The sequence below is a fragment of the Panthera tigris genome, chromosome D1 (assembly GCF_018350195.1).
Source record: "Panthera tigris isolate Pti1 chromosome D1, P.tigris_Pti1_mat1.1, whole genome shotgun sequence".
Classification (NCBI taxonomy): Eukaryota; Metazoa; Chordata; class Mammalia; order Carnivora; family Felidae; genus Panthera; species Panthera tigris.
The window spans coordinates 21,097,618-21,113,357 of record NC_056669.1 but is presented as its reverse complement, the minus strand read 5'-3'; the positions used below and the strand labels follow the sequence as shown (position 1 = coordinate 21,113,357).

The following is a 15,740-nucleotide window of genomic DNA, read 5'->3' as shown; positions in this document are numbered from 1 at the left end:
GGCTGTGCTGCAGATTTCAAAGACCAACTCAAATTCCTGATACTGAAAACAACAGAATTAGTCACCCTTTCACAGATTCTCCCTGTCTAGCCTCTTCACATTCTCTAGCCTCTCATCCACTGCCCCACCTCCCAGCCAGTGGACTGTTTCTAGATCCAAGACTGACAGGCTTTGTAGGTGATCTCTGATTCACCCATAACAAGCCTGCCTCAGGTCTCATCCAGAGAAGCCCTTTTCCTTGACACAGCATCTTTACATTCCAGAAGTCACAGAATGTCACCAGGAGCAATGTGGTTGAAGCCCCCCCCCCGCCCTCCCGACTATCTCAAAAACTCCTAGACCATCAAATGGCAGCGTATCTGATGCAGGCATTTGAGAGAATAATTGGATAATCATGCCAAGATGAGGGAATGCTAGAGTAAGGGAAAAGGGAAAAGAAGGAGAGGATGTGGGAGGAGGAAAATAGGAAAAGAAAACAGAATGAGGAACAGCAGAACTAGGCTTTCTTGCAAAATGGGAAGAGATAATCCTTTGTAGGTAGCATAATTTATTAGTTATGTGGCTTTGAACAATCCACTTTATGACTTCAAACCTTAGCTTCTTTAAAAAAATTTTTTTTAATGTTTATTTTTGAGGGAGGGAGGAGACAGAAAGAGAGAGAGAGAGAGAGAGAGAGAGAGAGAATCCCAAGCAGTTCTCTCACTGTCAGTGCAGAGCTTGATGCAGGGCTCGAACCCACAAACCACGAGATCATGACCTGAGCTGAAATCCAAGAGCCGAACACTTCACCTACAGCCACCCACGTGCTCCAAACCTTAGCTTCTTTATCTATCCAAGGGCCATTGATAACATCTGTGTCCTAGCAGTGTGGTGCTATTGAAGTGTAGTCACTAATCTCTATCATTGCTCAGGAAGGAAGGCTACCTGCCATAGTACCTTCCTCAGAGAATATTTTACTTCTTTATTTCTCAAGCTGTAAATCAAGGGGTTCAGCATGGGGGTGACCAAGTTATTCAGGACCTGAACAGTTGCATTGAGCCAGGGATTGGGGGTGGGCTGCAGGTAGATGAGGACCACCGGCATAAAGGAGAGGAGGATGGCAGTAAGGTGGGCACTGCAGGTGGAGAAGGCACGGCGTCTGCCTTCAGTAGAGCGGATCTGCAGGATGGAGCAGACAATGCGGCTGTAGGAGGTGAGGATGAGAAGGAAGCAGCTGAGGGGCATGAGGCCCACGCTGACGAACCCCACCCTCTCCAGGGCTGAGGTGTCAGCACAAGCCAGCTTCAGCATCACCGGGATATCACAGAAGAAGTAATCCACCTCATTGGGGCCACAGTAGGGCAACTGGAAGGTGAGAGTGGTTAGGAAGGTGGCCTGAATGCAGCCAAAAAAAGAGGTCCCCACGGCCAGGATGGCACACACCCTGTGGCTCATGATTACCGTGTAGCGGAGAGGGTAACAGATGGCGACAAAGCGGTCGTAGGCCATCACCGTGTACAGGAAGCACTCGGTACAGCCCAGGAAGTGGTAGAAGAAGAGCTGGGACACGCAGCCCGCATAGAAGATGGCCCGGCTGTTCCCCGAGAGGTAGAAGAGCATCTTGGGGGAGCTCACAGAAGGGAAAAATATGTCACACACAGACAGTTGACACAGGAAGAAGTACATGGGGATGTGAAGCCGAGTGGAGGAGACAATCGCCAGTAGGAGGAGCAGGTTCCCCATAAGAGTGAAGACATAGCAGCCCAAAAACAGGACAAAGAGCGTAGTCTCCAGATCCTCCGTGTATGGGATGCCCAGCAGGATGAACTTGGTCACCACTGAAGCATTCCCCATCTTCGTCAGATGTTGGACTTCAAAACAGAACATAGGTGTCCAAAGTGTGAACACTGATGTAAAACTGAGAATCTCTCCAATGGATGGATGTGTAGGTTTCATGTTTTAACAATCAACAGTAAACCTTATGTAAGAGCATTTCTACATCAAAAGATAAAGAAAATAAAAATTTTTTACCGTATTCTGAAAACTTTGGTTTGGGCCAAGTTAGATTCAGTTCACTATATTCTATCTTCCCCAGAGACTACAATTAAAAACTCTGGAGGGACGCCTGGCTGGCTCAGTCAGAAGAGCAGGCGAGTCTTGATCTCAGGATTGAGACTTTAAAGCCCCATGTTGGGTCTAGAGGTTTCTAAAATAAATAAAACTTAAAAAAAAAAAACCACCAGACAAAACACAAAATGTATTTACCTAAAAACTTTTGAACATAAACAGAAGGAAGCAGATTGTGAAAAGGAAATAAAACCTGGAGGAGAGGCCCCCACAGCTGTGCTTCCACTTTTTCCTTCTTTCTCTTGTGCTTTTGAGCTGAGAGGGGTCACTATTGCAGAATTGTGTGGTGGCTCCTCTGGATGCTGAAATTCCAATAGAAAACCCATCTCTTTGACAGGACAACTTGATAAAGGGTGCTTCCCAACCAAAGACCATGAAGAATTAACTGGTGTCCACCCCCCTCTTTTTTGTTCCAGCCCTGCCCCAAAGAAATTCTGAAATTATGTGGCAGCAGTATGAGCAATAAACATTTGCAGACAAATTCCAATTTATGGACAGAGGATTCTCACACTGAGGAGACAGGAGAGAATATTTGTGTGAAAACACACTGGGCTCTATATTTGCCATGTAATTTGAATGTTTGTTGTACTTTAATAAAGCCATGAACTTAAGGAAAGAAAGAGAGAGAAAGAAAATCACCCAAAACCAACATGTAGTTACAATGCTAGATGCAGAGAAAAATGAAGACTCCAAAGAAAGAGTCCGTGACATCCTGAAAAAAAAATCACCTGTGTTTACCAGAAACTTGTTTCCTGTTACTCACTCTAGACATACTAGAAGATGGTCTGTGTGAAATTCTGACTTATCTGGATTCCGTCCTTGAAGAAGTTTCATCATAGCCTCGCCCTGGAAATCTTTCCTCTTTTGGTCAGTGAAGACTCAAGAGTTCTCTGACTGTAACCACGCGCAGTGATTAATACGCCATTCCATATTTAATGGCCACTAACTTGCCATTAAATATCCCATTCCAGGGATAATTTACGATCCCTAAGACAACAAATCTATGATCCTCTTGTTTTCTCAGTCCTTTTCAAGTAAGAGTCATCTTCAAGAATTAAAAACCTAACAACTCCCAACAACTGGATCCCCACACTTCGGTGAATAAGAAGCGAAAGATGTCTGTGAGAGGTGAGAAAAAATCTGAACACGCACCCTGTTCACAGGGAACATGGTGGAATTTTCTGTAGCACAGTAACAAGATAACCCAAGTCACACTCTCTGGTTCCCAGAAGAACACAAAGTGCCCCAGCCACAGGAACTGAGATTTAGGTGTTTATAAAATCAGGTACCAAGAGCATATACCCTCAAGACTTGAACACATTCATTCCCTCTGGGTCATCTCCTTCAGATCCCTTTGGACATTTCTCATGATTCACAGGGGTAGTTCTGAGGGAACAATTAGATTAAAATTAACCACATTTACCCCCAAGACAAAATAGTTATAGATGTTTTGAAATGGAAAACATCTACACCTCTTTCAAGTCTGCTGGCCTGGAGAATGGACTCCAATCTTGACTTCAAGGCTTCAGGCTGAGTTCCTTTTTTTTTGCCTCCTTTACTTGCCTGTCTTTACATGTGGTAATATTGCAACACCTTATTTTCAAGGACGCAAACATTTTTAGGACTATGTAGATATTTACAATGAGTATCACTGTTGCAGACAGGATATAATCAATAATAAGGAATTATTTAATTATCATCTTATGTGTTTTTTTCTAGTAAATGCACCTTACAAAAAAAAACATTAATAAGCTAAGTACTTTCAAAGGAAGATTATAAATCGGTAAAGTGTCTTTAAACCATCCTGTATGAAAAAGATTTAATAAAAATAACAGTAATATACATTGAGCATTTGCCAGGTACTATGCTAATTTGTTATTATTTTTTTGTTCTTTTATGTTTAAATTTAGGTCTCAAAACAATCTTATTAAATAGGAGAGGAAATAAAAGCACTGGGAGTTTTAGAACTTGATCATATAGCTGCAAAGTGAGCTGAGGTTAAATCTCAGATCTTTTCCAGATCTGATTCCAGACCAAAGCTTCAAACTTTTCCACTATGAAAGCTCCTGGGACGTTTTGCATACAAAAGCAGAGACATGACACTTATTTTCAAATTCATGAGCAGCTGCTAATTAGAATTATTACGTGCTTTTTTGCGGTGAATAACCAGTAAAAAAAAAATGGAACTAATAAAAAGTTAGATTTCGTTTCAGTATAGAAAGAAAAAAATTAATGGGATAAAATGACTTGTGAAGGATTGAGTTTCTATCACTATAAGGGTTTAAGTATGAGTAAGAGGGCATGCTTACAGGGCAGAGGAGGCCTTTGAACACAACTGGTCTGGACTCAAATGCAAAGTTAGGTGGAGACACACACACACACACACACACACACTCATGCATGCTTGTGTAGAAACACACACACACAGCAATATAAAGGAATATTACTCAGCAATATAAAGGATGAGATCTTGTCATTTAGGACAACACAGATAGACCTGGAGGGTATTATGCTAAGTGAAATAAGTCAGACAGAGAAAAACAAATACTATATGATTTCACTCATATGTGGAATCTTAAAAAGAAAAAAATGCAAAAACAAAAAAAAGCAAAAATAGACCCATAAATACAGAGAACAAACTGATAGTTGCTGGAGGGGAGGAGGCAGGGGATGTGAAAAATGAGCAAAAGGAAGATGGAGGTACAGGCATCCACTTATGAAATGAATAAATTACAGAAATTAAAGATCCAGTATAGGGAATATAGTCAATGGTATTGTCGCAGTGTTTTATGGCGAGACATGGTAGTTACGCTTGTGGTGAGCTTTGCATAATGTATAGAGTTGTCAGACCACTGCGTTATACACCTAAGACTAATGGAATGTGTGTCAACTATACTTAAATAAAAATAATAAAAATACATAAAAGGGGGAAAATCAAAGACCAAATTTTTAAAAAAGAGTATAATGTATCTCTACTGCTGGAAGCAATAACCAAGGCTTTATATTTAAATATTTAATGCCCTTTCTTCTTAAGTTTAAATAGCAAAGAATTTCCTCTATGCCAATAGGTGGAATTATTTGGGTACGGTGGCCAGATGGGGTTGTTTCGGCCCCAGACATCATTCTACCACATGATTTGCCATGTTGACCCATTTGATTTCAAATCTACTTAATTTTTTTGAGTCTCTAAGGCTGCATACTTAAATTCACGAATAATTAGACTTGCTTTAGGGACTCCTTGATTGTTGACAGGATTTAATGACATAAAAAATCAGGTATTTGCAGGTTACCATATCTGTGCTGGGATTTGCCACAGAAGAATCTCAGGACTAGTATTTCTTAGTTTTTTTTTTATTATTATTATTACATTTCTTTATTTTTGAGAAGCAGAGAGAGACAGGGCATGGGTGGGGGAGGGGCAGAGAGCAAGGGGGACACAGAATCTGAAGTAGGCTCCAGGCTCTGAGCGGTCAGCACAGAGCCCGATGTGGGACTTAAACTCACGAACCGTGAGATCATGACCTGAGCCAAAGTTGGATGCTCAACCGACTGAGCCACCCAGGCACCCCAGGACTAGTATTTCTTAGTCCTTGTACAGAAACAACTAGGGATGCTACAAGTTATCCTCGAGATCCTTAGAAAATTCTCCAAAGTTACACCTCATTGATTTAAACTGAAACCAGAAAGCCACATATATCACTTGAAGGGGTTAATGGGTGAAGACCTACGTTGGATAAATATTAGTTTTCATATGAATATTTTATAGGGGGAAAGTAATTACCAAGAAAATTATCAAGACCCTCTAGGTAGCAGGCATTCTGCTATTTGGAGATATGGCACTGAACTGCATGTACAGGGGTCTACCTTGATGGAGATTACAGTCTAGTGTGAACTTGGACAATACACAGATCATTGCAAACTAGATTAATGGATGCCAAAGCAGGAGGATATTGGATTGGGGACAATAACAACACCTACATGGGCCTGTAACTCAGATTTAACATTCTGTGCTTTTCCACAGTTAATAACCAGTAAAAAAAGAAAAAATGGAACTAATAAAAAGTTAGATTTCCCTTCAGCATAAAAAGAAAAAATGTTTCTTACGTATGAAAGAGAGGAAAAAAGTTTCTTAAGTTTCTTAAGTATGAAATAGAGGAAATAAGTCAGAAAAAGAAAGTACAGGGTAGGATATAGTGGGAAAGAGGTTTTCCCAGGTTAGAGGTGTGCAAAAACTAGAGATTACAGTCATTACATTACTATGATTTTTATATTTTTGACTGCATAGAAAAAAAGGATATGGCTAAGCACTTCTGGAAGATACTTTCATTATGGTTGCAAACTGAGTCTTTATCAGTTTACCGAAGACAAGGGGAGGAGGTGATGGCAGTGGCATTAGTGGGTCCATGTATCCAGGTCATCCTTAGCACTTCTAATCTGTGTCTCAGTGATACTCATGGGAAAAAAATCCAGAGAGCAGTGACATCAAAAGGCCATAGGAGTAAGAAATAATGTGAATAGAATCCCACTAACTGAGGATGTGTATTGACAAATGGGCTGAAATTAAACACATTGATCCATACAATGTAACAGACAATGACTGAGACTAATAAATGATCCTCATGTTATTTCTAATCACAAGAATATTCTTCTCTCTAGCATTTTCTTCAGTGCGACATTGACATCTTTATTCCTCAGGCTGTAGATCAGGGGATTCAACATAGGCACAACAATAGTATAAAACACAGAAGACACTTTTCCTTGGTCCAGGGAGCTCACGGATGATGGCTGCAGGTACATGAACGCAGCGGATCCAAAGAAAACGGCAACAGCGGAGATGTGGGAGCTGCAGGTGCTGAAGGCTTTGGCTCTGCCTTCGGTGGAGCGGATGCGGAGCATGCTGGCAATGATGAAGATGTAGGAGCTAAGAATCATGAGGCTGGGGGCGAGGATATTAATTGCACTAAAGACTAGAATCAGTAATTCATTGACGTGGGTGCTAGAACAGGAGAGCTTTAAGAGGGAAAGAAGATCACAGAAATAATGGTTGATCACAGCAAATTTGCAGAAGTGAACCCTAAACAAGCAGCCTGTATGAACAAATGCACAAACCAGAGCTATTATATACACTCCCCAAATCAGGGAGAAACAAGCCTGATGGGACATGTTAATATTATAAAGCAGGGGGCTACAGATGGCAACATAGCGGTCGTATGCCATTGCAGCTAACATGTAACACTCTGAGATAGCAAAAACAAGGAAGAAATAGAGCTGAGTTATGCATTCAGAGTAGGAGATGGTGTTCATCTCTGTCACAAAGTTCACTAGCATTCTGGGGGTAATGACAGTGGAATGGCAGAGATCAATGAAGGACAAATTACTGAGGAAGTAGTACATGGGGGTGTGTAGGTGAGCACTGAGCCCTATCAGTGTGATCATGACCAAGTTCCCCACCACTGTGACCACATAGACTCCTAGGAAGAGAAAGAAAAGGGGCAGCTGGAGTTCTGGCTGTTGTGTTAGCCCAGTGAGGATAAACGCAGTCACTGTGGAAAGATTTTCTGCTGCCATGTTCCTGTGAGTGGTTTCTGAAGGGGACAGAGAAAAACATGGTTGTTGGGAAAACTTCATTATTCTCTATTTAGAGTAGGATGCCCCATGTAGATGATTCTTGTTTTAGATATCCTCTTGGTCTATATGGTTATTTAACTCTAGGTCAATTTACATAAGTGAAATTCATCGTGATTTAATATTTATTAAGCCTCATTTTCAAATATAATAAATGTATGTATATAAAAATAACCATGTTTATAAATCATTAAAAATTGCCAGGTGTTTCCCATTTTGAACATTTCAACAATAATCAAGCCAATATTTCTAAGTTGAGACTCAGAAACCTAAATATTTAGAGAAGCCAGTGTAGATGAGTGAAACTGGCATCGTGACACCTTGAGGAGACCAAATACTGCTAAGCGCTAATAGCCTGCAATTAATTTCTGGCAGAAATGCATGAGATCTTATGATTTTCAGATCTTTACATTTTAAAAATAATTATCAGGAAATCTGAATCTCTACATAAAGTCTTCAGATGTTTAAATATTATTATTCAGATGAAACAACACCTACAGCTATCATTGTACAAATCTACCAAGTGGATTGGCCCACCATTAGTGGCTTTGTGGTCCTGGACCAAGTACTTCTGCCTTTGCTTGAAAGAAAGCAGTATGAGTAGTGGTTAAAAGGCAGGCCTTAAATTCTGATTCTGATACCATCCTTTAGTTAGTAGCTGATACCCTTGGGACAAGTCAATCAATCTCTTTGTGTCTTGCCTTCTAAATCTATAAAAGAGAAATAACAATATTATCCACTTTGTCATAAAATTGGGAGAGATTTATCAATCAGAAAGAGAGAATAATCAATTACTGTGTTGTTTTTAATGATTAACAGTTTATCATTTGCAAAATAAGCTGTAACTTACTTCAAATTACAGAAACAGAAATGTTAGTATCTCAGTCCTTCTTTCTGTTCCTTCATCTTTGATACAAAGCAGAGGCATAAAATTAGAAAACAGAATTACAAATGTCCTCCCTATTCAGTTAAATGGCAAAAAGATTATTTTACCATTACGTGCACCAAAGTAAACATTTCAAATGGATTAGAGTTGAATTTATGTAAATATAGAAAAGACAAAAAAATCTAAAAATTTCTATCTCGCCTCTGCTCCAATATAAACCTGCAATCAGATCTGAGCACAAAGACTAAAACATCAGAAAGAAGGGACTGAAGAAAATCTTTTAGATCATGGAGTAGTTTTAGATTTTTTTAAAAAAGGATATATATGTATGTATATATATATATATATATATATGTATATATATATACACACAAGAATAATAACAAAAGCAAAAGATATAAACAACAAAAAACTAACCATAAAAATTGTTTACTTGTACTTCATCAAAATTAGGAGGGCACCTGTTGGGAGAAGCACTGGGTATTGTATGGAAACCAATTTGACAATAAATTTCATATTAAAAAAAAATAAAAATAAAAATGACCATTAAGAAAATGAAAAGTGGGAAGACTGGGTGGCTCAGTGTCCGAATTTGGCTCAAGTCATGAACCCATGGTTCATGGGTTGAAGCCCTGCGTCATGCTCTGTGCTGACAGCTTGGAGTCCAGAGCCTGCTCTGGATTCTGTCTCTCCCTGTCTCTCTGACCCTCCCCTACTTGTGCTCTCTCTCTCGCTCTCTCTCTCTCTCTCAAAAATAAATAAATAAACATTAAAAAAAAAAAAGGAAAAGAAAAGAAAATGAACAGTTAACCCCAAAGCACAAGCTTTGAGTTGGTGGGGCTCGAACTCACCAATAGTGAGATCATGACTTGAGTGGAAATCAAGAGTCAGTTGCTTAACCAACTGAGCCACCCAGGTGTCCCAATATTTGCAATTTTAACGTAAATACAAGCAACTTTTAAAAGTTTAAAATATATGAACAGATTCCTCACAAAAATGCATTTGAATAGTCAAGAAGTATATGAAAATATACTCAATATCCTTAGTCACCAAGGACATGAAAATTTAAAACTAAACGAGACACGTCTATACACCTACATTGGATTGGGTGATGAACAACCACAAATACCCTGGCAATACCAGTTGTCGGTGAGCAGCAACTGGACTGATACAAAACTGGTGGGATACTAATATGGTTCAGCCACTTTGGGGAAGAAGTTGGCAATTTCTTGTAGATTGAAATAGACAATCCAACAATTAAAGTAAGTCCACATTAAAACAGATCTAGGGATGACAAGCGTGGAGCCTGCTTGGGATTCTCTCTCCCTCTATGCCCCTCCCCTGCTCTCACACACGCTCTCTCAAGCTCTCTCTCTCTCAAAATAAATAAATAAACTTAAAAAAAAAAGTTGTGCTCCCAACAATAGATAATAGCAAGTGGTCACGATATATATATATATATATATATATATATATATATATATATAATATAAATATATTTATTAGATATATAATATAATTATATATAAATATATATGCATATATAAATATAAAAATTACATATAAATATATTTATAAATATATATAAATGTAAATAATTATATATATAATTATATATACTATAATATAACATAAATATAAATATATATAAAATATTATATATATATAAATACATATATATATATATATATAAAATCAGGGGTGCCTGGGTGGCTCCCTTGTTAAGTGTCAGATTTCAGCCAGGTTATGATCTCGCAGTTCCTGGTTGGAGTCCTGTGTCAGGCTCTGTGCTGACAGCTCAGAGCCTGGAGCCTCTTTCAGATTCTGTGTTTCCTTCTCTCTCTGCCCCTCCCCTATTCATGCTCTGTCTCTGTCTCTGTCTCTGACTCTCTCTCTCTCTCTCTCTCAAAAATAAACATTAAAATAAGTAAAAAAATTAAAACAGATCTATTTAATCCAGTAATTCATTTATCCAAAACAAATGTAAGCATTTATATCTACAACAATTTGTACAAAAATGTGCATGCCAGCTTTGTTCATAACAACACCAAATTGGAAACAATTCAAATATATGTTCATCAACTGATGAATAGATGGATGAGTTGTAAAATACATTGCATATATACATACACACACACATATACATACATATATATATATATATACACACACACAGACACACACACACACACATATATATATATACACGTATATGTATACATACATACAGAGAATGGAATAGTACTCAGGTTTTCTTTGTGTGAGAATTTTTAGCAAAGGATTGGATTCATTTAATAGATACCACCTATTTTTTCTTTCTTCTGAGTTTTCCTAAAATGAAATTTCAACGCATTCATCCACTTTGAAAATGATCAAATGTGTGGTATTGGGTTTTTCATGATGGTTTCTTTAACATTGAAAAATATTTTTGATTATGCAGAGATTTCTGCTTATTCATTTCTAAAATCAGCAAAGTATGGTACTTCTCTTTTTCCTTGATTTCTCATTCTAGAAGTTTTCAATTTTATGAATTGATTTCAGTAAATCAACTTTTGGCTATGTTGATTTTATAAAATATATGTCTATTTTCTATTTAGTTTACTTTCTAATAACTATTTTTTTTATTCTTTGTTAATTTCTTCAGCATGATTTCCTGTTCTTTTCCTAACTTCTTAAAATGGAAGCTTAAATCAGTATCTTCAGCTTTTTTTTTTCTAGTGTGTACATATAAGTTATACATTTCTCTCTAAACTCCACCTCACTGAATCTCACATGTTTTGATACATCAAATGTACAATATCATTTACTTTAAAATATAATTTCTGTTTCGTTATTTTTACTGCTCCATGGATTACGTGGAAGTGAATTGTTACCTTTCCAGAAGTTGGGCTTTTTTCTTTCTTTTTTTTTTTTTTTAGGCAGTCCTGTTTTTAGATGTTTGCCTTAATTTCATTATGTCTGATGAACATACTGTGAATTATCTAAATTATTTAAAATTGCTTAGAATTCTTTATAATGAAGTATAAAGTCAGTTATTATAAGTATTCCCAGTGCATCTTAAGGCATGTTGTTCGTTTTTGAGGGTCTTGTGCTATATATTATTACAATTATTGAAATAAATCACATATTGAAATAATACACAGTCACTTATTAACAATGTTGTTTAGATTTTGCATATGCATAATGATTTTTTTTGTCTGTTATTCTAATAGTTATTGGGATTAGGTATGTCAGTGTCCCCTACCAAATTTCAGATTGTCTCTCTATCCCTTTTGTTGTTCAAGCCTTAAATTAAACCTTTTATTGTTATGGAATGGCCCCTTTTATATTTAGTAATGTCTTCTGGTTATAGTCTCCTTTGTCTGATATTAATACATCATCATGAAATTTATTTTTGGCTAGTGTTTGCAAAGCATTTAATTGTCCATCTATTTAATATTTTTGCATATTTTTTGAAAGAGGCAATAAGTTAAACAATTATTTTAAAATAGCATCGCATAAAATAACAACAGGTAAACTTGAAATACATCAAATCTAAGAAAATTTGTGCAATGTTTATACACTAAAACTTATAACTAATTCTGAGAGAAGCTAGAAAAAACCTTAATAAGGAGAGAAACTTGCCATATGCATGGATTAAAAAACTGAATAGTGTAAAGATATCCCTCTCAAGTATAGGGATAGTTTCAACATATTTCATTTCCTAGATATAATTTCCTTTTTTAATGTTTACTTGTATATTTTTGAGAGAGAAAGTGCGAGAGAAATAGAGGGAGACAGAGGATCCAAAGCAGGCTCACTAGCCAAAAATACATACACATATTTATATATATATAAGTACATATATATATACTTACATATATATAAGTATATAAGTACTTATATACTTATATAAGTATATAAGTATATACTTATATAAGTATATAAATATCCAAAGCAGGCTCACTAGCTAAAAATACATATATATATATATATATATATATATATATAAATAAATAAATATATATATATATATATATATATATATCGTGACCACTTGCCATTATCTATTGTTGGGAGCGCAACTTTTTTTTTTTAAGTTTATTTATTTATTTTGAGAGAGAGAGAGCTTGAGAGAGCGTGTGTGAGAGCAGGGGAGGGGCATAGAGGGAGAGAGAATCCCAAGCAGGCTCCACACTTGTCATCCCTAGATCTGTTTTAATGTGGACTTACTTTAATTGTTGGATTGTCTATTTCAATCTACAAGAAACTGCCAACTTCTTCCCCAAAGTGGCTGAACCATATTAGTATCCCACCAGTTTTGTATCAGTCCAGTTGCTGCTCACCAACATCTGGTATTGCCAGATGTTATATATATATAACTATAATATAATGTAAATATATATATTATATTTATTAGATATATAATATAATTATATATAAATATATATGCATATATAAATATAAAAATTACATTAATATATTTATAAATATATATAAATGTAAATAATTATATATAATATAATATAACATAAATATAAATATATATAAAATATAAAAAATATATATATTTGAGCTGTCAGCGCAGAGCCCAACGTGGGGCTGAAACTCACAAACAATGAGATCATGACCTGAGCCGAAGCTGGCTGCTTAACTGACTGAGCCACCCAGGCACTCTTTCTAGATAGAACTTCTAAACAGATAATCAGTATATTAACACACATGTAGGGTCCTGAAGGGATCATTTGGCTACTTCTGGTCATCTCATGGATTTATGGAAAATATCAACTTAGTATAATATCAGAGGAGAATCATGATATTGATTCTCAAAAGGTTTTAAATATTGTACTATAGAAACTCTAGCATATTTTCCTGTGCTAGACTTCATTCTCTATATCCCTTTCTCCTTATATCTGTTTTTACTTAATTTATACCTATTGGATCAGTAAATGCCTTTCTTTCTAGAATCCTATTTGTCCAAGTCAGAAGAATTTTATGTCAGTTGTTCAATATGAACACAGACACAATTTATTGTTATTTCATATAGGCAGGTGGCACAGGTAATAATACTAATAAGCTGTAGGTAATACAGAATTCCATGGGCTGGTTGCTCTACAGACTGTGCTAGACTTCAGCCAGACGTAGAAGACCATATCTGAACACAGAGTGGTCAGGGATTCCTCAATATGGTTGATCGGGGCTATCTAGGGAAATTACAGTATTTACAAAAATGATGACTGTAAACATAATTATAATGAAAAACAGAATTTCTTGAATCACCCTCCCTGTGCTGTTGGTCTGTTCCTGAGCAATAACATAATGTCTGCAGAATATCTCTGGTAAAGTTTTTTTTTTCCATTTTTTTCTGAAGGTTACCTCCAGAGTTCTAAATAATATGTTCATATTGCTATTTCTAGAATTATCAACTTTGAACATTAAACAAACTTTCCATGTCATAGGTAAAATTACTTTTTATTAAAAAGCTAAGGGGCGCCTGGGTGGCTCAGTCGGTTGAGCGGCCGACTTCCGCTTAGGTCATGATCTTGCGGTCCGTGAGTTCGAGCCCCGCGTCGGGCTCTGTGCTGACAGCTCGGAGCCTGGAGCCTGTTTTGGATTCTGTGTCTCCCTCTCTCTGACCCTCCCCCATTCATGCTCTGTCTCTCTCTGTCTCAAAAAATAAATAAACATTAAAAAAAAATTAAAAAAAAAAAGCTAAAGTGGTAACCATCACCTTCCCTCTCATTCCAATATCTAGTAGTTGGATTCTATTTTTGATATTTTCTTAATCACTTTTGCATATTTAAAAATATTCTCAAAACTCCTTTATTCATAACTTTCAAAATTCTCTCAACTCATCTGGAGAGAGTTTGTTTGTTTAATATAAAATTTCCACCCCTATTCTAGACATTGTGAATCAGAATCTCTGAGGGTGAGAAAGTTTATAGAACTGAACTTTCTAAAAATAAAATTAAAAGAAAACAAACAAAACTATCTGAGTAATTCTGGTGATTGTTGGGGAATAATTGGATTAAGAAATTAAAGTCAGTCTATTGGTTCAAATGGAAAACTTCTCTCTTTCTTTGGTTTAATTGAGCAAAAATTACTGAGAGACAACAGAGTGCCCGACACTGGGCTGAGGTATAGAGATATGAAAAGTAAAATGACATACTCCTTGCTCTAATAGAATTTAAAATCTAATTCCTATTTTGTTACATATTTTTCAATACCTTCTAAAGATTAAGATGTAAATGTTGTGATCATCTAACTTAGGGATTAAATGAATTTGGGAGGAATAGCCTAATAATCAATAGTGAAGTTGACTTTTAAAACAACCCAACAGACCTGTGCTAATAGCTAGAGAAAATATTGTGTAGAGATTTGATTTTAAGGAGGCCTAATATTCCTTATAATTAGACATAATGTGGCAATAAAATCAGAGTGAAGTCAGAGAGAAATAAAAATTTTGGATGGTTTCCTTAACTGATTCAGAGTTATGAACCTAAATGTATTTGAGTTTTTATTTATTTAAAAATGTATTTTCTAATCATTTCTCAGCCTTTTGACTAAGATCAAGTGTAAAAATGTATTTTCTATAATTTGTCATAACCTAATGTCCATAGGATCAATATAAGGCTCTGAAAAATATCTTTGCTTGTGAAAAAAACAATGCCCCCTATAAACATAAAGACAAATTAAGCATATAGGGGTCCCTGTCTATTACATTCAAGTTTGGTCATTAAAAATTCAGCATATATGATAATGGCAATAAAAAGTCCGGCCAGAGCCAGTTTAGAATATAAATCATGTAACATCAAAGAATGAGATAAGGTCACTGAACATTATAAATATTGAAGGCTTTTCCTTCTACCATTTACTTACTTGGACTGTAGTAGTCATGGTGGGGAGTACAGTTGTAAAAAGCATTGTGGAATCAAACTCTGTGGAGTTTTCCTTTTGTGAGTTCAGCTTGGTTTGAGAAATTGCCACTCCCTCGTCGTATGGTGTAAATCCTACCATCAACAATACCATCATACAACTATAACTTCTGGCCTAAAGGACTACCAGGAAAATGAACCCAGACACTGAAAATAGTTCAAGCAGTCATACAGAGAAAGACAGATACCATATGTTTTCACTCTTCCGT

The 15,740-nt window shown here is 36.3% G+C and overlaps 2 protein-coding genes across 2 annotated transcripts; both read right to left on the bottom strand.

Moving 5' to 3' along the window:
- Positions 1 to 900: 900 nt before the first annotated feature.
- On the bottom strand, positions 901 to 1,833 carry LOC102964180 (olfactory receptor 149-like). Its single transcript, XM_007074038.2, has one exon. The coding sequence runs from the start codon at positions 1,831 to 1,833 to the stop codon at positions 901 to 903; it is 933 nt and encodes a 310-aa protein (XP_007074100.2).
- A 4,905-nt stretch (positions 1,834 to 6,738) lies between these two features.
- Positions 6,739 to 7,732, bottom strand: LOC102963879 (olfactory receptor 8G5-like). Its single transcript, XM_015538936.1, has one exon. The coding sequence runs from the start codon at positions 7,672 to 7,674 to the stop codon at positions 6,739 to 6,741; it is 936 nt and encodes a 311-aa protein (XP_015394422.1). The 5' UTR covers positions 7,675 to 7,732.
- Between the last annotated feature and the right edge of the window lie 8,008 nt (positions 7,733 to 15,740).